The sequence below is a fragment of the Narcine bancroftii genome, chromosome 3 (genome assembly GCF_036971445.1).
Source record: "Narcine bancroftii isolate sNarBan1 chromosome 3, sNarBan1.hap1, whole genome shotgun sequence".
NCBI classification, from domain to species: domain Eukaryota; kingdom Metazoa; phylum Chordata; class Chondrichthyes; order Torpediniformes; family Narcinidae; genus Narcine; species Narcine bancroftii.
The window spans coordinates 156211502-156237638 of record NC_091471.1 but is presented as its reverse complement, the minus strand read 5'-3'; the positions used below and the strand labels follow the sequence as shown (position 1 = coordinate 156237638).

Sequence of the window (26137 nt, the reverse complement as noted above, 5' to 3'; positions counted from 1 at the left end):
GCGGGCACGGCGGAGGGGCGGCGGGCACGGCGGAGGGGCGGCGGGCACGGCGGAGGGGCGGCGGGCACGGCGGAGGGGCGGCGGGCACGGCGGAGGGGCGGCGGGCACGGCGGAGGGGCGGCGGGCACGGCGGAGGGGCGGCGGGCACGGCGGAGGGGCGGCGGGCACGGCGGAGGGGCGGCGGGGCGGCGGAGGGGCGGCGGGGCGGCGGAGGGGCGGCGGGGCGGCGGGCACGGCGGCGGGGCGGCGGGCACGGCGGAGGGGCGGCGGGCACGGCGGAGGGGCGGCGGGCACGGCGGAGGGGCGGCGGGCACGGCGGAGGGGCGGCGGGCACGGCGGAGGGGCGGCGGGCACGGCGGAGGGACGGCGGAGGGGCGGCGGGCACGGCGGAGGGGCGGCGGGCACGGCGGAGGGGCGGCGGGCACGGCGGAGGGGCGGCGGGCACGGCGGAGGGGCGGCGGGCACGGCGGAGGGGCGGCGGGCACGGCGGAGGGGCGGCGGGCACGGCGGAGGGGCGGCGGGCACGGCGGAGGGGCGGCGGGCACGGCGGAGGGGCGGCGGGCACGGCGGAGGGGCGGCGGGCACGGCGGAGGGGCGGCGGGCACGGCGGAGGGGCGGCGGGCACGGCGGAGGGGCGGCGGGCACGGCGGAGGGGCGGCGGGCACGGCGGAGGGGCGGCGGGCACGGCGGAGGGGCGGCGGGCATTTTCTCTGCAGAATATGCACTAAGAGCTGCAGAGAAAGGTGAATTAACTCACTTTGGGATTCACCACACACCACATTTACTAATGTTCTCTCTGTTAATTTATGTGAGCAGTGAAAATGTGGACCTGTTGGGCATGAAATTAATGGGCTGTGCTCATGATTCAACAATGGAACAGTATCACAGATATTCAGACACCTCACAAGTTAACATTTAAGTATTCTGCCTTACAAAACAAATCTACATCTTGGTGACCATGTATATTTTCCCTTAATGTGCTTGAGAACTGTCCATTGTCTGGACTGTGCATGGCAGCATGTTCTAGAGTTCTGCTGGGGATTCAAGCAGATTTGACTTGTTCTTTCCCCACTGGTCAGCATTCCATAACTTACTGAACTGGATGCTGGACACACCACATTTGGAACCTTAGTTTACTCCAGCCAAGGCAACATACCCAGCACATCTAGAATTTTAGCTTTTCTCCAGCCAGGGCTGGCCTTTTCATTTGTACACCAGAGCTCTGTTGTTATCAAAATGGCTCCAACAGAGTGTGAGGGCAAGTCATTGACATTCATTTAAAAGCCACGTTTCTTTTTTACTTTCTGTTATTTCATGGTTTATTTACCTGAATGCTGGAATTGCACCAAGAGCCATTTGGTCACAAAAGCAGGTGCAATACAAGGCATGGGGCACAGTCAATACCACCCGCTTCATTCTAAATTGACAAGCATTAGATGAGTTTGAATCATCAAAACTGTTGTTTGTTTGCAGTATTTTCAGGAACATTTGCATTCATATAGTTTGCTAAGATCTCTGCATGCGCCCATGGAAATGCACCACACAAGAAGAGACAGACAGTGGCTTTGACCAATCAGTTTATTATTGCATGCACCTTGTTTCAACACATCACTCTTGAATAGGAGTGGGATACGAAGGCTGCATTGATTGACTATACCTGGTCAGAATTGGTCTGCTGGGCAAGAAACCTTGTTGAGGCAAAGAACTGCTGGAGAATTTTCGCAGTTCAGACACCATCCATGGGTAGAAATGGTCGGCCAATGTTTTGGTCCTGGACCCTTTATTCACCAGCCTTGCAGGAATGTTGAAACCCTGACTCAAAAGAGCAACAGAGGAATAGCAGAGAGGATAAACCATATTGTTTCCTCTACACCAACTTCTCTTCAGCTCTCCCACCTCTGTTCAATACTCTTAGCCCCTCCCCAGCTTCCTCCAACCCCCTTTATTTTTCTTTATATAACCCCTTCCTACTTTCATCTTGATAAAGGTTCTCGACCCAAAATATTGCCTGACTGTTTCTCTCCATGAATGCAGCCAGACGCAATGCAGCCAGACTCTGATTTCACTTCCTGTGGATGTTGTATGACCTGTTGAGTTTCTCCAATACATTTGTGTATTGCATTTGAGTCTCTCCAATGTCTCATTGCTCATGATCCCAGCACCTACAATTCTTGTGTTACTCTGACAACCTTCAGAGGCTGGGGGTTGGACTATTCCATCCCTCGCACACAAATACGCTCCGACATCTTTCCCTTCATTTCCTTTTGCTATGTCGTAATCACCCAGCATTTCGACCAAAAACATGATTTAATTAGACATGTAGACTCCCTGCTGTAACATGGTCCTTTAATTTCAAAGTTCAGATTTATTGTCGGAGAACAGACAATTCATCACTTTCACCCCAGGGAATTCTTTATCTGCAGACCAGGCCGTGTTCTTTATACTGTAAATTTCACTTAAAGAACTTTAATCAATGAGATGTGCAAATCATTTTGCATATGCCCTTAGAGAATAAAATTAGGACAATAGTTTGGGATTCACACTAGTTCTTATGCATGTGAGTGATCTATAGCTGGTGGTTGGTCTATAAAAGGCAGCTTGTCTCTGTGTTGTGCATCTTCCACCCTTTCACTTGTGGGGACCATGTTGCTGGTGGTCACCCCTGCATAATAAATGAGTTCTGCTCAGAGCAGGAATAAAAGCCAGTTGGACAAAGTCCCCTTTTGCTGCCACCCCATCACCCATCCAGTGATTGTTCATTGTTCAGAAATGCTTTTATTGTATTTGTGTTCATTGCCCCCCACAGCCATCAAGGCAGCCATTCTAATCCAGAGGTGGTACCGACAGTACACAGCCCGGATGGAGGTTCGCAAGCGGTGCACCTGGACTATCTTTCAATCCATTGAATATGCAGGGGAGCAGGACCAGATTAAGGTAAAGTTACATTTATTTACAACACAGTAGAAACTAATTCTGGCCATTGAAACCCATGCTGCCCAATTACACCCAGTTAACCTGCCAACCCTGTATGTTTTTGGAACATAGGAGGAAACTGGATCACTTGGGGAAAGCTCGTGTAGGTCATGGGAAGAATGTACAAACCCCTTACCGACAGCCTGTATTCGAACCTGGGTTGCTGGCACTCTAATAGAGTTGCACTAACCACCACACTAATGGTGCTGCCCACGGATGGATGTTAAGACTTGAGTACTTGAACTACTTTGACTTTCGGGGTTATTCCAGGCTCAGAGGGAACCCTTATACGCACCTCACAGATGCCAGTCTGTAGGCAGGTGATGTGTGCACTCATTGCCGTTCAGTGTGCGCAGGTCTTTCCCAGTGATTGAAAATTCTCCCATCAAGAGAATCCTGGGCTTACAACAGCTTTCTGGTTGTGTAGGGAGCAACTAACTGCATCCACAAGGCCTGGAAGCAAATCAGGACCAATTGGAAGCTTGTTGGAAGTGGTATTATGAGACTCACACTTGTCAAACCTCAGATTAGTAGGGTTAAAAACACAAACCCGGGCTCTGCCTAACTGCCCATTTGGAAAGGCTAATGAATGGATGATGCAAAGACTGAAAGTTTAATCCTTGGTCTCCTCTGAATGAGTTGACTTTAACGAAGGCCTGAACTTGGCCTCAGCCCCACTTTCCGGAAATCCAAATCCTGTTTGCCATCCACCGTTCCCTTCTGGAGTGTATATGTCAGCAGGAGGTGAGGGTAGGTACTGACTCAAACGTGTTCTCCATAATTTGATTGAAGTGACTTGGAAAAGACCTGACCGTTTTTAAATGGTCTGTCCTTGGATCCATCAGACCACACTCAGTTATTTTGCAGCTGAATCAGCTGTGCTCATTTGTGGTCCCATTTCCAAAGGCTGTGATGCTTTTTTGTTCTGTTTTGCAGCTCCATAACTTCTTCAGCTGTTTGATGGATCATTTTACCCCAGTTTGTAGCAATGAACGTAAGTTTATTTAAAACTGCCATTAATCATCTTCCTGCACTCATATCTGCAGGAAGAGAAGAAAAGTGGAACTAAAATCTATAGCGCTATCAATAAGACCCAACAGACCAGAAGTTGATTAATAGGCTTTAATGATTATAAACTTACAGGCATCTCTTACATGCTGTTGGCCCAATTCCAAGGCAGTACTGAGGGAGGGGAGTGGGAGGTTCTGTCTTTATTAGGGATCCTGGAGGGGGAGGAGTTACAGTATTGGGGCAGGCCAACCAGTACAATATATGTATTACAGTGTTCCACCACAAAATCAAAATATTCTCTGTCCTATAACAATGTGACAAAGTTATGTTCAGGAAAATAGCAAAAAAAAGCAAATAGAAAACAAGGGGAAGTGAAATTTTCCAAACTGGAGGTAGAATCAGTGCTGAGATCATTATTATTCATAATTTCTTTCAGTGGTTTTGATAAGAATCATCTAGTCTCAAAATCTGCAGACAATACAAACCTAGAACGAGTTCTAACAATGAGCAAAAATCCAAAGTAAAGCATAGTAGTATTAAATGGAGATCATGTTCTATGGCTAGCTCTCCACTGGCCACCGAGACAGAGGTGCACCAAAGAAGAGGTACAAGGACTGCCTAAAGAAATCTCTTGGTGCCTGCCACATTGACCACCGCCAGTGGGCTGATATCGCCTCAAACCGTGCATCTTGGCGCCTCACAGTTCGGCGGGCAGCAACCTCCTTTGAAGAAGACCGCGGAGCCCACCTCACTGACAAAAGGCAAAGGAGGAAAAACCCAACACCCAACCCCAACCAACCAATTCTCCCTTGCAACCGCTGCAACCGTGTCTGCCTGTCCCGCATTGGACTTGTCAGCCACAAACGAGCCTGCAGCTGACGTGGACATTACCCCTCCATAAATCTTCGCCCACGAAGCCAAGCCAAAGAAGAAGAAAAGAAGAAAGAAAGAATTTCTTGTCAATTATTAGGAAACTTGCTGACAAGGCAGATAAACATTTAACTCAGTATCTCATTGAGCCCATATTAATAGCAACCATTATTCGAAACCTATTCACAGATGTCCTGTGGATTATCTGAATGTGATGCGTATTTCTGACTGTCACCTTGAGGATCCAAGGCAATTAGGCTTTGAAAGTGTTACAGGCTAAAATGGTCAGAAGGCTTAAAAGTAGTTATAACCAAATAACCATTTTCGGAGCGGAAACAGGCCATATTGGCCTTTCGAGTCCACACTGGTTCACTTCTTTTTTTCTTTCTTCTTCTTTGGCTTGGCTCCGCAAATAAGAATTGCTAACTTGTGCTTTTAACAATTGGAAGAAAACAATGAGAAAATACATTTGGAAAACTGAAACAAAATAGCTAGTAAAGTTTTTCTAAAAATCTGTAACTGTTCATAGAACACCAATTTTTGGTGTTTGCTATTATGAGCTCAGATCGGATTTTCTCAATAGAAAACTTAATTCATTGCTGAAAAAGAAATCCAGGATTTAAAAATTGATGCACGATCAATTGCACAAAGACTGAAGTTAGTGGAACTGAAGGCTTTTTATTAGCATGAGATGGACAGCATCCCTTGTGTTGCTGGCTCACACTGACCCATCCTCGAACTGGGGGCAGGCTTGTGGTATGAGATCCTTTATGGGGGAGAAAGGGGAGGAGTCACAAGCCAGCCAGTGAGAGCAGGGTCAAACAGAAAAGGTCAAGTCATTTACACATACAATAGTGGTTTCACCACAAAAATGAACGAACATGCTCTCACTATTACACAAACTGAAGTGTAGTTAATGCATTGGGAGCTTACTTAATTACCTTGTTCATTTGAGGAAATGAATTATAAATATTTTACTTTGGATTCAAGAAAACCGGGCTGTGAGAGTTTACTGAAGCTCCCAAACCCAGATAAAGTAAGAAGCATCCTCAAATAATGTATTTGTATGAATGTTTTTTAAAACAAAGGATATGTGCCCTCAGGGTTTAAAAAAAAACTCTGAATCAGAACTTGATCATCTTTAAGCAGAAGTCACAAGCCTCAAAATCAAGTTATACGATAAAGAACTGCATAATTTTTATCTGTTTTGAAGTCCTTTCAAGAAAATTGAAGACTGTTGATGTGTGAAATTAAAACATGACACATTGTTATTGCATCATAGTTGGCAAATATTATCTTTTATCACCACCACTGCAGAAGATTTTATTTCACACATTATTACTCAGACAGACGAGACATGCAAGGATAATCAGTCTGCCTTCGATACCATTGAGGTTTCAGACTCCTACAATGGACCCCAGCTCGGTTTCCCTCTGACACCCACACATGTTACTGCCTTACTGGAAGCCTTCAAAGAAAAACAAGTAAGTGTTCATTTAATCAAAATCAGATTCCAAAAGATGTGTGGCCCATATATATCTTTCTTTGGCTTGGCTTTGCGGACGAAGATTTAAGGAGGGGGTAAATGTCCACGTCAGCTGCAGGCTCGTTTGTGGCTGACAAGTCTGATGCGGGACAGGCAGACACGGTTGCAGCGGTTGCAGGGGAAAATTGGTTGGTTGGGGTTGGGTGTTGGGTTTTTCCCTCCTTTGCCTTTTGTCAGTGAGGTGTATACATATAAATGATATTTACATACAAGTGATATTAAAATGTCAGACATGGCTTCAAAAATTTTATTGCGGTGCTAGCCGTTGTATTCAGAGAATCAGAAGGGGGGGGGGGGTGAAAGTTATGTCCAGCTGCAAATCTTATTTTTCCATACTTTTATGTAGTGATTGTAGCCGACCTCTACAAAGACACACACACACACTCACACAGTGGAGGTTAAGCTCACTCCTTTATTAGAGCTGGAAAGGCTGCTTTTATACTGTTCAAGTTCCCGCTGTTTTTTGCTGATTGACTGAGTCAGCCATATGACTAACAATAGTGGGAGGGAACATCCATGTACATCAATGCCCTTCTACCCTAGCCTGTTTCTGCTGAGTTAGCTGAGCAGCTTGACAAATGCCATTTTAGGGCTGTTGGCCTGATGCTGCCCCAGCTTCTACAACCGCCGGTTCATTGTCCTGCGAGTCGCTTTAGCGATCTCTGTCCGCGTCTGCCAGCCTGATCTCTGCAATCGCGGGGCACCACATGGATTTCAAACTTTTTCTTTCCATTCACATACTATCTTAAGCAATCACTATGCCATTTGCTCTGTGATTAGCCTCACATTTCGGCGGGCAGCAACCTCCTTTGAAGAAGACCGCAGAGCCCACCTCACTGACAAAAGACAAAGGAGGAAAAACCCAACACCCAACCCCAACCAACCAATTTTCCCCTGCAACCGCTGCAACCGTGTCTGCCTGTCCCGCATCGGACTTGTCAGCCACAAACGAGCCTGCAGCTGACGTGGACATTTACCCCCTCCATAAATCTTCGTCCGCGAAGCCAAGCCAAAAGAAAGAAAAGAAAGAAAAAGAAAGTAAGGGATTACTTAAAGTGGTATGTGAGTAGGGAGGAGAAGGTTGAGAACCACCGCTCTAGACCCAATTGTTACTGAAATATTTTGCTTGAGGAAAAGTTGTCATTGGCCCATTTCCTTTGGAGTTATGAAACCATGCACATAACGAGTCATTGAGGTACAATTACAACAATAGTTTTCAAACCTTTTCTTTCCACTCACATAGACCAATAGATGGTCTATGATTAATCTCTTATTAATCATAGACCATCTATTGCAAAGGGATTACTTAAGGTGGTATGTGAGTGGAAAGAAAAAGTTTGAAACCATTGCTTTAATGTGAGCAGTTCGGAGCACCATCCTTAACCTCAGAGAGAATGCAGTTTAGATTTCTGTGTGTGTGTCCTGTCTTCCAAATGCCTCTTCCCATGAAGGGCCTTCTAAGGTAACAAGGATAGGTGTTACTGACTAACCCCAAGTGCTCCTGTTGAAAACACCCTGGAGTGACAGAATATACTTAATCATCTTAAAAAGTCTGAAGGAAGTCTTCTGTGCCTTTAGTCCATGAATCCTTTACAATTATTTACTTTACTAATGCCTGCGTAGGAATTCCTGCAATTTCTAAAAAATGGACATTTCTCTCAGCAGCAACTTCATGCTCGTTATGTGTTACAACTTCTGAATGAAACCAAAAAACATCTGGAACATTTGCCAAATATCAACCAAATCTCCACTTGCTACAATAAAGAAATAACTATTTGTGGTAAGCAGTGTTACCCACCATGCTACTCTAAGGAAGGTTATAGAATTTATTAACTCTGTCAGTTATTTGTCAAATCAGAAACAATTTATCTGGAGAGATTGAAAGGTAATGAGGGCTTTGGATGACAACAAAATTGGCACAATTGATGACTATTGAATATTTTGTTTATAGCTTTAACTCAGACTAATGCTGTTGTTATTTTAGAAAATACTGGAGTCACAAAACAGTGGGAAGCCATTCAGCCAACAGAACCTGTGTCAACTCCTTCAAACAGCAATCCTGGTCCCGAACAACTACTCTTTCTACATATTCCTGCCTTTTCACTTGTAATTAGTCCAGAGAAGAACTATTCCTCTTTGATGTTTGGAAACCTGATCTCAACCTTGGTCCCTGCTTCCTCAGTGGATCCACCCGGTTCACTTCTATCACCACTTGTCACCCCCTGCTGGGGGATTAGGCTACCATTGCAATGACAGTTGAGTATCACATTAAAGCCAAGGTGGTAGGAAGAACCCCACCGACAATTCGGTTACTGACTAGTTAGTTTAAGTTTTCATCAGATGGATGACACCAGATCACCAGCATCTGAACAGCACATCCACCTATCTATTCTATTAGACTCATTCTTACGATCGCTACATCATTTTTGATGACAGATTTTGGAAGTTGATGATGACTATATGGTCATTCCTCAGGTTAATAAGTTCCAAGAATAGTTCCCTGTTATTTTGTTTTCTCATCCACTGAAGGCATTGAGTCAAGCTTGGCCATGGCTTCACCTGTGCTGAACTGCTTCTCTCAGTTCATGTTAGTGGGAATACTTCTGAGGAGAATCTGCAACCTTCTCAGGTGTGGAGAGCAAGCACAGCTGAATTCCGAGCTACCCTCATCTGAAGGTGATCAATACAATCTACAGCTGAAGATCCTTTCTCTTTTATTTATCACAATGGTCGTGAAGTTAATTTTGCTCTCCACTATCCTTCTGCTCCACAGCTAACTTAACATGAAGCAGTACAAGGATCTGTGCCTAGTGGTATTGGTGATACATCAGTATCCTCTGGACCACATCACTGCTGAATTACATTTAGTAAAAATATTCATATATTTAAATTACATAATTATTTTAGAAATAATTACGATATTGCATTTCTCCATCAGCTCAACTCCAATGAAATAATTTGAATTAAAATGATGATGAGTTTATTGTCATATACCTTATACAATGCAACCGTGTCTGCCTGTCCCGCATCGGACTTCTTACTTGATACAGGTGAACAGGCACTTTTTGGGGGGTGGGGGGGGGGTGGCGGGGAGAGGAAATCAATGACAAAAACTACCTCAGTATAATTAATCAAATTTAAATGACTATAAATACAAAAAAAAATTAATATTCATAGTCATCCTTGTAGAAAAAAATGTGACTTTGCAATGATGCAGGCCGCCTCCTTGTTCTGTTGGAGCAGTCCACGATGAGTGAAACAAGGAGAGATTCAAGGGTCTGATTGTTGTTGGAAAGAATCTGTTGTTGAACCAAGAGCCATTCATGAAATATGTTCAGGAAAGTTTCCTCTGGCAATATATGGAGGGTCCCACACCAGAGAGGGCAATATTTGATATAGTCTTGGGAAATAGGGAAGGGCAAGTGAATGAAATGTTTGTGGATTAGCCTTTGGATCAGCAACCATTGCTCTGTTAGATTTAAGAAAGTTATGAGAGAGATGGGTGGAACATTTGGAATTGGGACAAGACCAACTTTGAAGGTGCAAGTCAAGAAGTAGCTGAAGTTGATTGGAAGAGGTGTTTGAAGGAAATGGTAGGAAAATAGGACGTTTTAAAAAATGTTGTTTAACAGGCACGTACCTGTTAAAGTGAAGGGTCAGACATGCAAGCGTAGGGAACCTTGGATGTCAAGGGAAATTCAGATCTGGTTCAGAGGAAGAAGGAGGAATGGGGCAGATATAAGCAGATGAGATCGTGTAGACCTGGAGTTTTGGAAACTGAGGAGCAAGTGAAAAAAGGAATCAGTAGGACAAAATGGGGACAGCAGATAATATTAGTATACTGGTTAGCACAGTGACCTGGGTTCAAATTCAGCATTGTCTGTAAGGAGTTTGCACATTCTCCCCATGACTGCATGGGTTTCCTCTGGGTGCTCTGGTTTCCTGCACCCTTTTCAAAAATAAAATACATGTGGGGTTGTAATTTAATTGGATGTAATTGGGTGGCACGAGCTCACGAGCCAGAAGGGCCTGTTACTGTGCTGTCTAAACTTAAATTTAAATGTAATAAAGGGAAAGGGTAAGCAGAGAAAAAATGGGACCTTTCAGGAATCAATACTCAAGTCTGTTTGGAGCCACAGGAGATGGGCAAGGTCATCAATGAGCACCTCTCCTCTGCTTTTACTCTGGAGAAAGGCACAAGGACTGGAGAACTTAGACCACTCAATGGTAGTGTTCTGAGAACAGTCAGCATTACCGTAAAGGAGGTGTTAGAGTTCCAGATATGTATATGGACAAACCTCCTGGACCTGATCAGGTATATCCAAGGACACTGTGGGGAGTGAGAGAAGGAATTGCAGGTGTCCTAGCTGAGATTTATGAGCTGTCATTAAGTACAGGTGAGGTGTCAGAAGACTGGAGGGTGGTAAATGTTGTGGCTCTGTTCAAGAAAGACTGCAGGGAAAATCCTGAAGTTATTGAAGAGTATTCTAAGGGAGAAGATGTACATGCCCTTGGATGGACAAAGGGTGATCAGGATAGTCAGCATGGTTTTGTAACTGGGAGGTCATGTCTCACAAATCTGATTAGGGTTTTTGAAGATGTGACCAAGAAGGTTGACAAGGCAGAGCTGTAGCCATTATATATATATGTGGATTTCAGCAAGGCATTTGATAAGATTCTGCACTTTGGAAGGTTAGATCACATGGGATCCAATGACATATAGCCAAATGGGTAGAAAATAAGTTTCATGGAAGAAAGCAGAAGGTGATGTTGGAAGGTTGTGTTTTAGACAGGAAGCTTGTGATTCAGGGTTCCATGCTGGACCCATTCTCTAACAATGATTTAGATGAAAATATACACGACATCTTTAGCAAGTTTGAATGTTCTGGTATTGTAGATAGTAAAGATGGTTGGCAAAGATTGCAACAGGATCTTGATTGGTTGACAATTGGGCAGAGGAATGGTTGATGGAATTTAATACAAAGAATTATGAAGTGTTGTATTTTGGAAGGTCCAACTGTGTTGTACCTACACGAGGAGTGGCAGGGATCTGAGGAGTGTTGTTGAGCAAAAGAGATTTTGGGGTACAGGTGCATAGTACCTTGAAAGTAGAGTTACAGGTAGATAAGGTGGTCAAAAAAGATTTCAGTTTTGATCAGTCAGAGTACTCAGTACAGAACTGGGAATTCGTGTTTCAGTTGTATAAAACAATGATGAGGACCTATTTGGCATATTGTGTTCAGTTTTGATCACCATGCTGCAGGAAAGATGTTGTTAAGCTGGAGAGGGCCAGGTTAGGGAGAGGTTGACCAGCCTCAGGCTTTTTTCCTTAGAGAACAAGAGGATGGTGATCTGATAGAGGTATACAAAATCATCAGACGAATTTATTAGGTGAATGCAGAGTCTTTGACCAGAGTAAGGGAATCAGTAACCAATGAACATAGGTTTAAGCTGAGAGGGGAAAAGATTTAGTAGGAACATGAAGGGTAATGCTTTTACACAGAAATTGGTGGGTATATGGAATGGGCTGCCAGAGGAGGTAGTTGAGGCAGATACTATTGCAATGCTTAAGGAAATATTGGGCAGATACATGGAGAGGATGGGGTTTGGAGGGATATGGGCCAAATGCAGGCAGGTCCAACTAGTGTGGATGGGACATTTTGGTTGGTGTGGGTAAGTTGGGCCAAAGGGAAGGGCCTGTTTCCACACTGTATGACTCTGTGACTCCATACTAGTCTTCAGACTTCTGTACCTTCTCGCTGAAGTTAGCAGTGAGAAGAGGTTGTGACTTGAGTGATCTTTTATGATGTTGGCTGCCTTCTTGAGGCAGCGCTCCACGTAGATATGATCCATGGATGGGAGGTGATGGACTTAGTTGTATTTGTTACCTTCTGCAGCCTTGTACATTCCTGGAATTTCCATAGAAGGTCATGATGCAACTAGTCAGTATGCTTTCCACAGCCCACCTGTGGAAGTTTGATAGCGTATTCGAAGACATGCCGAATCTCCTCAGAATGAATCTTAAGAAGGATCATGCATTTTTTTTCACCTGCATTGACTAGAATGTGGAGCAAAGAAGCAAAGCAAAGCAAAGAAGCAGCAACTGGTCTTGTTTTACATTTTCAGTGTTCACACCTTTTATTTCTTTAATCTTTGAATATATTCTTTTTGTTTTAACATTGTATAAAATCAAATAATTGTATTTTTTCTATGAATTTTACAGGTGATTTGCATGGAAAATTGGATGATTTATTTTTAATATTCTACAAGGTATGAACACTTTTGAAAGCTGGTTTCTAATGTACATTATGTACTTTAGAAACCAGCACATCCTTATTCTTTACTATTATTATAGAAAAATCTATTATAGTTGGCTTGTATTCTTCCTCTAACACTTTTGTTCTTCATTTTTCAGTTTTAGGTATGTTTAGACTTAAAAATCCAGAAGTATATCAAACTAAAAAGTTGATGCATTCCCAACTCCAGAACCATCCTTCACAGATCATTTTATTTGCTTTTAGTTTGGGTTAAATTACAGTAGGATTTTCGTCAGCTCTTTCCTCCCAGTGTTACACCTCTGAGTACTTGAAAAGATTTTGCATTTGGACTGTTGAACTGATATAGTCAGACTCAGTCTTACAGAACAGAAACAGGCTCTTCAGTCCAACTTGTCCAAGCTCACAACATTTTCTATCTAAGCCAATCCCATGTAAATTTTTTAATTGTACCCACCTCTACCACTTTTTCTGGGCAGCGAGCTACCTAAATACACCAATTAACCTCCAAACTATGTATGTCTTTGGAGCAGCTGGTGGAAACCCACGCAGTCACAGGGAGAACTTACAAACTCCTTACAGACAACACTGATTTTAAACCCAAGTTACTGACACTATAATTGCGTTGCACTAACTTGTCTGAATAGCACTCAAAACAAAGTCTTTGACTGTATTTCTTTACATGTGACAATAAACAATTCAAGTAAATGTATTGTGGATCTTGGCAATCGCAGACCTGGGTCGCTGGCACTGTGATAGACTTGCACTAATCACTAAGATAACTAGGCCGATCTATCTCAATCCTGCATATATGCAGTGGCTGAGCCTCCACATTTCTCTGAGGGAGAAGATTCACAATCCTTTCAGAGGAACTCCCCTTATCTCTGTTCTACATGGCCAGCTCCTTATCCTGAGACTCTGGACTCCAGTGCAAGAACTCCCTAACAGGTGAATCGTAGTACAGCATTCACTGTATCAGAATGTTACAGGAGCTCAGTGAGTTACCCCTCATTATTCCTTAGAGGAGAACATGGGATCGTAACCCTAGTGGTCAAGGTTTGGGATGACAGTACCTGGAGTGAGTTTTATTTTCAACTTACACTTTTTCATTCAATTGACCAGGTGATTAAGAAAGGAAACTGTCAGTGGTTGGAGGTGTGAAAAGGCTATTGCTGATTTAAGGAAATAAAAAGTCAGGGGTGTGGTTATTTTCACCCATTTTTACCACATTGGATTTACCTGATTATATTACAAATGGGTTGTGTTGCTATGTATATTGTTGCTGAAATTTCTCATTAATAATTTGGATTTTTTCCCCTTGACAAGAATGGACTTCCATCCCCAGAGAAGGTATACGTCTTTAATGGAGACTATGTTGACCGAGGGAAGCATTCTATTGAGATTCTGCTGATCTTGTTTGCGTTTCTACTTGTCTATCCAAAAGGAATCTATTTAAACAGAGGAAACCATGAAGATCATATCATCAACTTAAGGTGCATGCTCACTAAAATCTTTTCATGAGTGAATTGGGTTTTTGCAATGAGTTTTTTTATTAATCTATTGATTCTATAGAGCAGTTAGATTCGATAATGCCCATGGAACTAATTGAGCTTAGAATTCTTTGGTCTGATGTGGATTGTCTGTTGATCACCACCTAGTGGTCACTTGCAAAATATTACATGTGGGACACTGGAGGATAACATTGAGCTTATGCATATGATGCATACCCTGTCAAAGCCTAGATATGAATAATGGCTACTTGAATAAGGGACACAAAATAACTATAATAATAATTGAATAACTGGCAACGAAAAGACAAAATGTATTTGTCAGATTGAAGGTCCCAGATTTTCTTAGTACTTTTCCAAAAGACTTTATACTCTCGCTTTGTTATCACTGTAACAGCTGGAATAAGTGAGATGCAAGGTTTTGTATAGGAAAATTATGTACTGCAGAACATCAAGGCCTGTTTGCTATTTGGTAACAGGGTTCAGATCAGTCTTAATCTCCAGCCATCTTCAATTTCCATAATCTCTTTGGTCCTACATCAAAGTCTTTGCTCATCGCACATCTCACTCTTTCACAAACTTGAGGTTATCCTAAACAGCTTTGCTTAGTGGTGTCCTGATTCATGCCAAGTCCCTTTTATCACTGCAGCCAATTATTGTTCTCAGTTAAAATACTCATTCTGGCTTACAAATCCCAAAATGGCTTTGCCACTCTCTCCTCTATGTAATTTTTCCAGCCCTTTTACTCTCCAATTTTTTGTTCATTCCTCCTATTCTGGAGTTGTGCCTTCTATTGATTTTAAACACTCGACTATGTCTCCTTGTTTTCAGCTGCCGAGTCCCTGCACCCTGGAATTCCTTCCGAAACATTTTCACTCTTCTCTTCCCATTAGGATCACCTTGACCTTCTCTGACCAAGCCTCGAGTGTCCAGTGTCAAATTCTATTTTTATGATGTTTTAATGAAACACCTTAGAATGTTTTACTACATGAAGGGAGCCTTATACATACTGTAAAGAAAATTAAAATAAGGTTGAATGTTATTAGTATGTTTTTAAATGATGAACTGTCAGAAGCTTCAGTACTACTTTTTGTAGAAGATTTTAAATATTCTGCCAGAAGTTAAGAAGCACACCTTTATCCAAAGGGATTCACTCTCATGAACATTGGATAAGAGTCTCCTAACTTCCCACATGGAGAGCTTGGTTCCAATTTCATCGTTCATACTTGTTCTTAAATCAGGGTGACCAATACTAAAGTTGTATCCCTTTGACAATAACTTCCTAAACCAGTGAAAATGATTGTTGTTATTCTTCCTGTTTATTTCTTTCAAATTACTAAAATGTATCACATTTCCACTTAACCTTTATTCCAAGTAGTGCAAATTGAACCTATACAATCTGTGCTCTTAACTCACCTACAACTTTATTTGGCCTGTCTTGGATAGGAATCATGAATATGGAGTTAGTGATTTAAACTGAAGTAAAAGATCATCCATAGTCCTACTGAATGAGAGTGGAGGCGAGGAGGAGCTGAATTTCCTTCTCCTATTCCTATTTCTTGTTTTATGGTCCCCCAAACTGAATGTGTGCATGTAGTTCTTTGGGTGTAAACTAACAAGGTTCTGGATGAATATGGGTGAGTGTTGCACAGTTCAGTTCATAAAGTGCTGCTAAAAATTTAAATAGATAATGGATAGTTCAAAATAAGAAATGGCAAGTGCACATATTGCCAGTGCCCCTCTACTTCCTGAAACCTCATGCTTTCAAATACTATTGTACTCTGTGTTTCAGGTATGGTTTCACAAAAGAAGTGATGCAAAAATACCAGGTAAATACTGGAATTATTTCTGTGATTTTTCCTGCAAAGCATGGATAAAGTTATCATTTAAAACTTGAATTGTTTCTGCTCTGCTTAGGATATCTACCTTTGTTTTAGGTGCATGGAAGTAGAATATTGAAATTACTGCAGTGTATTTTCAGTTGGTTACCATTAGCCACGGTCATTGATCAGAAGGTATTGATTATACATGGAGGTATTTCAGAAACAACAGATTTGGATTTCTTGGGCAAGATTGACAGACACAAGGTATAGTCTGACCTTTAAGATAACACTGAATGTCTGAATGATTTAAAACAAACATTATTTTAATTTACAATGAATTTTCTTTAGCTTGGCATAGTTTATATTTAAATATGTTGTGATGGATGAGTCCATCAAGAAGCCTCTCCCTTCCCTAACCCGAGAAACACTCCTACGATTTAAACTTCCTGGATCTTTGTTCTATTCCTGTACATCCTCCGATTTAATAGCTCTGCCACTGGCCGCTGTGTTCTTGATTGACCAGATTTGACGATTCAGAATTCCTCCTCCAGATTTATTAAGTTCTCTCTGCTCACCAAAGATATTCATTTTGGTCTTCTGGATTAAAATCTCATTCGGTGGTTCAAGGATCAAATTTTGGATTATTGGTATTACTTTTGCTAAATTCTATTAATGTGCTGTTATTACTGTGGGTGAGACACATCAAATGCAGAGATTTAAACAGGCAGACACATTGAAAGAATTTTTTTTCTAATAACAAACTCATCCACCTATACAGTACGTATCAACCATGAGGTCACCTGAAAGAAGGAGAATTGAATGGATCAAACATGTTTCAGATGAGGAGCTGCATTTTGGTGGGAGCAGTAAACCCAACTTGAATCTCAATGAAATCCCAAGGAAGAATTCAATTTCCAATTTCTTTAGTCTTCGTTCTTACACAAACAACAGTCAAAGGAGGAAGAGTTCTAGTGCAATGTGTGTGAAGAAAATAGACATCACTAAAAGAGTGCAACGCTCAGTTGAAGAGGAATTGGAAAAGTGCCGTAGAGAAGTGGGCTTCAGCAACATGTATGAAGATTCTAAATCACTGACTGTGTCCGATTCAGATTCTGGTGAAACCCTTGAATCAGATGAGCTTGAAAGGAGGCAGGTAGGTTGCATCATAAAGAGAGCTCATGAATGTCACATCAGTCATAAAACATTAATGTTAAATAATTGAAATGTATCCATCTAAAGTGGGAGACTGGATGAGGCAGAGAGGTAATATTTCTTTACATAAAAGGTGCTCAAGATTAATTAAAGGGCAAACACCAGAACACTGAATCCAATGGCTAGAAAAGTTTCCTTCATCTGAACCAGCCTTGTGATCTGTTTAAAGATGGGGAAACTGGTTACATGGTTACATTATGTTTACTTTCTTAAATTTAAACATACAGCGTGGTAACAGGCCATTTCAGCCCATGAGTCCGTGCTGCACAATTAACCTCTACCCCTGAAAGGTTTTGAATGGTGGGAGGAAACAGGAGCCAGTGGGGAAAATCCATGCAGACACAGGGAGAATGTACAAACTCCTTCCAGACAGCGTGGGATTTGAACCCAGGTCCCGATCACTGATGCAGTAAAAGTGTTGTGCTAACTGCTACACCAAGTGTATCACCCTTCAGGTGTAAAAGGTGGAGTGTACCAGGAAGGATTGGAAGAGGATGAATGAACTCAGCCCCTACCACTCCACCTCAACAAAGAACCACCTCACCGTGATCACTCAGCTTAAATTTTAATGCTTTAACTAAAAAATAAGCATTAAAAATCTCAATGTCAAACTGAGAATGGAAGTATCCCAATTCAGGCATCATTCCAACTGCACTTCTGGTGAGACTGAATCAGATAGGTTGGAGATATTGGCAACGTATTATGGTACTTGGTTTTTTTTTTAATTATTTTTGCACTGAGTCATATCAAAAACAAAATCCACAAATGATCATCAACAATGATCATTTTTTTCTTTTCCCCCACTTCCTCTCTCCCCTTCCCCACCCTCATCAAAAATCAATAAATGATAAAGTACTTAAAACAAAGAAATAATCAAAAAAGGAAAAAAGTCGTATCGTCTACTTTCACATATTTAAATCTTATTGTGCGCATAATTATGTTGTTTTACGAGATGGAGGTTTGTGGTCGGCATTCTCTGACATATTTTATGTAGGGTTCCCAAATTTGTTGAAATAATGTACACTTGTCTTTCAGATTGTATGTAAATTTTTTTCTAATGGAATACACTTGTTTATTTTGCTGTATTTTAAGGTTTGTTTCCAATTTCCAGGTTGTCATAATACATTTTTTGGCTACTGCTAGTGCTATCATACTTTGTCTAATTTTTTGTCTTTTCTATTATTTAACAGAATTTTTTTTTATCTTTTGGTATATTATTTTTTGTGATTTTGTTTAATATTAGGTTTAAAGCTTCCCAGAAAGTTTTTACTTTTGAGCATTGTATGTAATGTTGATCCAATCTTTTGTTTGCAATGAAAACATCTATCCAATGATGTTGGTTACCACTCTTTTAATTTCTGAGGAGTAATGCATAATCTATGTAGCCAGTTATATGAATCGTACATAATCTACTATTTATTGTATATCTCATTGTTCCTTAAATAGTAGATTATGTATGATTCAATATAACTGGCTATACAGATTATATTATTCCTAAAATTAGACAGTCCAAATAAAATTTATTCTGATAGCACTACCAGAAGTCAAAAAAATGTATTACCACATCCTGGAAATTGGAATCAAACCTTAAAATACAACGGTGGTATACAGAAATAAACAAGTGTATTCCATTCGAAAAAAATTACATACAATCTGAAAGACAAGTGTACATTATTTGAACATATTTGGGAACCCTACATAAAATATGTCGGAGAATTCTGACCACAAACTTCCATCTCGTAAAACAACATAATTATGAGCACAATAAGATTTAAATACGTGAAAGTAGACGATACAACTTTTTTCCTTTTTTGGTTATTTCTTTGTTTTAAGTGTTTGGTAGTTTTATTAATATATTTTGTATTTCTTCTTTTAAGACTGAAGAAATGCAAGATATATTTATAAAACTACCAAACAATAAAACACCAGGTGAAGATGGATTCCCTATAGAGTTTTATAAAGTTTTTAAGGATCTATTAATCCCTCCCCTCCTAGAAGTAATAAATCAAGTAGAAGAAACCCAAAACTTACCAGAATCATGTAAAACAGCAATAATTACAGTAATTCCAAAAGAGGGAAAAGATCCGCTATTGCTATCTTCATACAGACTGATATCATTATTGAATACAGATTATAAATTAATAGCAAAATTACTAGCAAACAGACTGAATGATTATGTACCGAAACTTGTAAGGCAAGACCAAATTGGATTTGTTAAAAAAAAGACGAGCAGCTGATAATGTTTGTAAACTTATTAATTTAATACATGCAGCACAAATAAATAAAATGCCAACGGTAGCTGTTAAGTTAGACGCAGAGAAAGCCTTCGATAGGATAGAGTGGAACTATTTGTTTAAAGTGTTACGGAAATTTAAACTACCGGAAAAAATTTATTAACTACATTAGAGCATTATATAATGGACTGTTAACAAAGGTAGTAATAAATGGATATGTATCAGATCACTTTAAATTAAATTAAGCAGGTCAACAAGGCAGGGATGCCCATTATCCTTTTCACTGTTCGCTTTGATTATTGAACTACTAGCCGAGTTGATAAAGAAGGAAACTATGATAAAAGGAATAAAAATAAAAGAGAAAGAATATAAAATCAGCCTATTTGCAAATGACATCATAGTATATTTAACAGAACCAGATAAGTCAATAAAAAAAAACCTACATATGAAACTGAAAGAATATGGAGAGATATCAGGGGACAAGATTAACACCAATAAAAATGAAGTGATGCCAATGAACAAAATTGATAATTCAGAATTTTTAAAAATATCCTTTTCAAATGACAATCACAGGCGATACGTTACCTTGGTATCAAAATAGATAACAAGCTAAAACATTTATACAAATTAAATTATGAACCATTAATTAAAAAAATACAGGAAGATCTAGAGAATTGGAAAGAACTGCCGTTAACTTTAATAGGAAGAGTAAACTGTATTAAGATGAATGTGTTCCCACGAGTGCAATATCTATTCCAAATGTTACCAATCCCCCTGACAGAGAAATGTTTTGCAAAACTGAAGAAAATAGTAAGGAAATTTTTATGGAAAGGTAAGAAATCAAGAAAAATTAACATGGAGTTACAAACAAGGAGGGTTACAGCTAACAAACTTCAAAAATTACTACAGGGCAGCGCAGTTAAGGTACTTATCAGATTTTTATCAGAGAGGAGAAAAACTGGACTGGACTAAGATAGAATTAGACAAATTAAGAGAAAATATCCCATACACATACTTTATAAATGGGATGAAAAATTGGTGCAGTACTACAAAAATTCACCAGTACTATATCACATACTTAAATTATGGAAAAAAAATAAACCTGGAAGAAAAAAAGATAAATTATCAAATTCCAAAAATGATATTAACACAAAACCCATTAATCCCCTTTACAATAGACAATTTATTTTTCAAGGAATGGGATAGAAAAGGAATCAAGAAAATAGAAGATTGCTTTTTTGGAAATAATTAACATTTGAGCAATTAAAAGATAAATATGGAATAACACAAAGTACAATATTTACATATTGCCAATTGAAAACTTATCTAAAAGATATATTGGGAAATAGCTTGAGATTAGCAGAAAGTAGCAACTATGAATATTTTATTACAGACACAATGATAATTAAAAAATTTATTACAAACATGTACATCAAATTACAATATAAAGAAGAAGATGTAATGAAGTATAAACCGAAACAAAGTTGGGAAAAAGATTTAAACACAGAGATAAAGAACGTATTATGGTACTTGTTGAGGTGGTTAGCATTGCTGACAAGTTTACCATTCCAACATGAAGATAAAAATGTACATTTATCAGTGATACCATTCAAACATTGTTTTTCGGAGGGAAGAAGAATGAGAGGTGATATAATGGAGTTCTACATGATTGAGAGGCATAGATGGGTGGATAGCCAACACATTTTTACTGGGGCGACAGTGGCAAATACCAGAGGACATCTGTAATGATAAGGGGAGGAAAGTTTAGTGGAGAATTCAGGGGTAAATTTTTTAAACCACAGAGCAATGGGTGTCTGGAATGCATTGCCAGGGGTGGTACAATGGAAACATTTAAAAGACTCTTAGACAGGCACATGGGTGCAAGATAAAGAGAGGGTTATGGGTGCGAGTTAGGGAAGGTTTAAATTGTTGAGTAGGTTTACATAGGTTGGCAAAACATTGTGGGCCTGTACTGTGTTGTATTGTTCTATGCACTTCAGAATCTCATGGAACCCTTTTGGGGAGCACTTGAAAATCGCAGAACCCCAATCATTAATTTAAAAAACCTGATATATACACAAGCATAATAAGAAAGTAAATAAACTCACCAGCAGTGGATTAACTACCATCCGAGTCCTCGTTTGAACTTTACCACGGCCTGGGCTGTCACCCCTGGCGTTCCTCACTCCCTGCCACAGCCTGGGCCTCCCCCAGCACCCCTCACTCCCTACCATGCCCCAAGCCTCTCACAGCGAGCCTCACTTCTCAACAAGGGCCTGGCCACCTGGACACTGCTGGCCTCCCACCCCTCCTCTTGTTCACTTACAGCAGTTGACAGGCTGGACAGTGGTATTTTGGAGCCCCCTCCTTGCACATGCCACAAATCTTCATGCTGCTGCCACCAGCTCCCAGGCACCACCACACGCATCACCCTGGCAATGGTATGGCGCCAACTTTGGCCCAGTCACCGGCTTCACCCGCACAGAGTCAGGGTGTTGGAGAGCACCGCACATGCTCCTTAAGACATGTCCGAGTTGCAACTGTGTCCTCAGCTCCTTCAGCAGAGATAAGATGCATTCTCACCATGAGGTTTCTGGGTATTTCTGGCAGCCATGAAACTGGGCCACAGTGCTGTTGGTGTTCTTTTCAAAAAACCAAGTGTCCCAGGATTCATGAGTCTGGTTTGGCTCCCCCTCATCCTCCCTACCCCATGCAGCCTCCATCTTGTCTTCCCTACAAAAAATAAATTGAATTAAAGACAGGTAAAAAATAATTTAAAGAAAAACAGGTAGATCGTTTTTACTCCCTGTCATTTCTTCTGCGAAACCCCAATGCCTTTCCACGGAACCCAATTTGGGAAACGCTGCTCCACAGTAATCAACCAAGCAGTTGTTGTCTAATTTAAACAAAATTGAGCAAACCCTCTCTTGCATGCAATTTCTTGAGATACTGTATATTTTAGCATACAAGTCAACCTCCCCCCCTCCCCCCCCCCTTTCAGTCTCATTTTAAGGTATATCTGGCATACAAGTCAGCCCAAATTTTCTGGGTGCCTGAGGTGCCTAAAGCTCGTGATGCCTGAGATGGGCCGTTGACTGGCGTATACGTCGACCTCTGTAGATCGCGTGGATTGATCTGCTGGATATTGGCTGGAGTTGATTGCTATCATGGAAGGTCCATCGACACAACACAGCATGTGACGAAAATATGAAATAAGCTATAAGTTGAAAGTGATAGAAATGGCCAAGAAAACCAACAACTGCACTGCTGCAAGAAAATTTAATGTATATGAGAAGTTGGTAAGAAATTGGAGGAAGAAAGTAAAGAAAAATACCCAAAAGGCAATGTTCATTGAGAAAAGGAATCACTTGTTGGCCAGAGTTGGAAAATCACATTGCAGAATGAGTACATAGCAAGATTGCTACATAGTCATCCGAAATAAAATAAGAACATTTGCACTGCAGTGGGCCAAGTCACACCCAGACCTCAGTGATGATTTTGAGGCTACAGTTGGCTGGTGCAGTCATTTCATGAACAGGAAAAATCTGCTACAACACCAAAAAACTATCAAAAATCTTGATCATAAAGTTGTACGTTTTCACCAATTAATTATATGGAACCGGCAGAAACACCAGTTCACATTGGCAAATATCGGAAACATCGACAAAACCCCTATGAATTTCAACATGATAGGGAATAGAACAGTGGAATGGAAAGGACCAGGTTTACTGTGGTGTTATCGTGCATTGCCAATGGGCCAAAGTTAAGACCCACGATAATCTTCAAACACAAAATTAAACTGAAAGTGAAATTCCCTGTGGGTATTTTTGTACATTTTCATGAAAAAGGATGGATGGATGAAAATGGTGTAAAACTACGGATAGACAATGTGTGGAACAGGTGGCCAGGCAGTTTATGCAAAGAATAGAGTTTACTGGTCTGGGATATGTAGCCACTTAACTAAGAAGACTATAAGTGGATTAGCCCCAAATCATGCTTGCATGGTGGTTATCCAGGGTGGTTTTACATCTATATGACAACCTTTCGATCTTTGCTTGAACAAACCATTCAAAGACCATGTGCGTGAGGAATGGAATACATGGATGTCAAGTGCAGAAAAGTCGTTTACAAAAGGCAGGGCAATGCATGCTGCATCACTTGAAATGATGTGTAACTTTGTGCTCAAGGCATGGAACAAAGTTAAAATAGAGACTGTGATAAAATCGTTTAAAAAGTGCGGTATCTCTTGTGCAATTGATAGCACGGAAGATGATTTATTGTGGGTGTGACAGATTATATTATCTTGTATATAGATATGTTTTAAAGGAGATAAATTGTGGCAGGTTTTTTAGTGTAGATCACATACAGATACAAACACTTCAATACAGATCTCATTTAAAATGCCAGAGCTCTGCTCAAGCCAGACAGTTCAGGCTCCGAGTGCTTTTGAAAAACTTTGAAGAATGCCTATAGAGACTTCACAAATAGGTGTTAATTGGACATGCTGTGGAATAATGCATTGTTGTTTTGGAAAACAACAGCTGAACGAACTCAGAAGATTAGGTCCAGTGCTGCAGGCTGAGTGCAGTTTGCTGTTCTAAGAGGGTCATGTGGTTTTCTCTGAGAGAGAGAGAGAGAGAGAGAGAGAGAGAGAGAGAGAGAATTCAGTTGAACAATTCCAGCAGCAGCTGGAGCTGGAACAGGACAAGCTGGCAAGATTGTGGAAACCCTTTTTTGAAGATGGATTGTGAGTTCTTAGTTCAGCCTGGTCAAAGCCCTTGTGATCCATGCAAGAGGAGAGGTCTGGCTGCATAATGTTTCACGAATTAAGGGAAACAAAAAGGAACTCGGTGGTTATCTGAAAGAAAGAGGTCATCATCTGGAAAACCCTGATGAGGCTAGTTTCTTCGGCAAGACACTGAAGTGGCTGATCAGAAGGAATCAGTTGTGGGGGTCCAATGAGCAACAAATCTCTCTCTGAAAACAGACAAGAACCTTTCTGAGTGGTAACCATTTACTTTTCAAGCACCAAAGCCTGGTGAAATTCATAAATGTTAAATTCTGTGCACAGTATAAAAATTGCCTTCAACCAGTGAACTTAAAGGAATGAGAAGTGAGATTGGCCTGTGAATCAAAGAACTTTTCTGAACTTACACACACATTACATACAACTTGCACTTAGAATTAGAAGGGGGTTAAGTTAATAGTAATAAGTTAAAGTTTGATCCTGTTTTCATGTTTGAAGATAATTAAAAGTAACTTCTTTTAAGTAACCATTTGCCTTGGTGAATTTCTATTGCTGTTGGGTTTTGGGGTCCTCTGGGTCCATAACATGGGACACTGATGATGAAGCTGAAACCACCTCATCAGATACAGACTTGGACCCATATGATAACTGTTAACAACAAACAGTGAGAGTATGGATGTGCTTGTCACCATCTTTGCTTCAGACAATGATGGTGAGAGTGATTTTGAAGGGTTCTATATGTGTTGTTGCTTTCAATAAAATAAAATCGGGTTTTTTTTTGTTTTTCAAGGGTCGACTTATACGCCAGATTAATGTGGAATGGATTTTGAGCTGAATTTAAGGTCTCAGAAGTATATCTCGTGTGTAAGACCCTTTTTTTTTTTTTGAAAGATTTTTTGGGTTTCAAGTCTCAACTTGTTTGCTGAAATATACAGTACTTTTCCCAAGACCATCCAATGCTGGAAAGTAGGATTCCAGAGTTGGTCCTGGAATGTTGACTGATGTTGGATCAAATACCTTCTCTGATCTTGTAGCTATTGTTGATGTGCATTAATTTTTTGAAAAGACACCCCAAAGGATTGATCTCAATTATTGCTCCACCCTAGAAGTTCTGACAGATATATTTAGCCCTTTCCTTGGTACTGTAGTCCACTATTTTCAGGAAAGCATTAGGTAGGCAATCCAGAGATTTGGTTCAAGTTTGATGCAAGGACATTAAAGGTGGTCACCAATTTAATTCATTCACCAGCTCATTTGGCTATTGAAGACATTCTTTCTTCTTTCAAGATTGTGGACATTTTATGGAGTGATCCAATGCATCAGGAAGGTTGCATTGCGAACTCAGTCAGAGGAGGTGGTTGCTACTTCGGACCTGATGTGACGGAGAAGATACTACGAAAACACAATTTGCAGCTCTTGATCAGGTCCCACGAGTGCAAACAAGAGGGTTATGAGTACTGTCACAACCAAAAGGTATGATCGAGCACCCATTCAGCCCAATGAAATGCCTGCTCATCTCAAAGTGTAATAATTTAGCCCTGTCAAGGTACAAGTACAACCAAACCACAAAGTACAACACACAGGGAATTTCTTTGAGTCACGCTAGCGGGAATGAGTAGTAATTAGGTCACCTCCCTAATACTGTTGAACCTCATTCAAAGTACAAGGTTAGAGGCTACAATATTTAAGGCATTTTTGCTGCATATGGTTAAGTAACCATTCCTTTGAGGTGATTGTTACAAACTGAGGTGTCACTGTTTGCTCATTTCTAAAGGCAGGAAAATGGTTATCATTGATTGGCTTTCTATATGAACATGACATAATTAAAAGATATGAATTCGTGGCATGACATGATAACAGTAGTTCAAAAGGTCCTTTAAGGCAGTGCAGAACTGTTAGCCTGGCTCTTGGCCCATGAAAATAGTTGCTTCCCCAGCG

At 40.8% G+C, this 26137-nt stretch overlaps 1 protein-coding gene across 1 annotated transcript in view; it reads left to right on the top strand.

The window, feature by feature from the left end:
- Positions 1–2769: 2769 nt before the first annotated feature.
- The window catches only part of LOC138756721 (serine/threonine-protein phosphatase with EF-hands 2-like), a 35708-nt gene continuing 12340 nt past the window's right edge, over positions 2770–26137 (top strand). The window contains exons 1-10 of the mRNA XM_069923111.1: positions 2770–2934; positions 3910–3967; positions 6172–6338; positions 8066–8180; positions 12624–12670; positions 14002–14168; positions 15976–16012; positions 16121–16270; positions 16785–17159; positions 25487–25672. Coding sequence (XP_069779212.1) covers positions 2770–2934; positions 3910–3967; positions 6172–6338; positions 8066–8180; positions 12624–12670; positions 14002–14168; positions 15976–16012; positions 16121–16270; positions 16785–17159; positions 25487–25672 — 1467 coding nt within the window. The remainder of the gene's footprint in view (positions 2935–3909; positions 3968–6171; positions 6339–8065; positions 8181–12623; positions 12671–14001; positions 14169–15975; positions 16013–16120; positions 16271–16784; positions 17160–25486; positions 25673–26137) is intronic.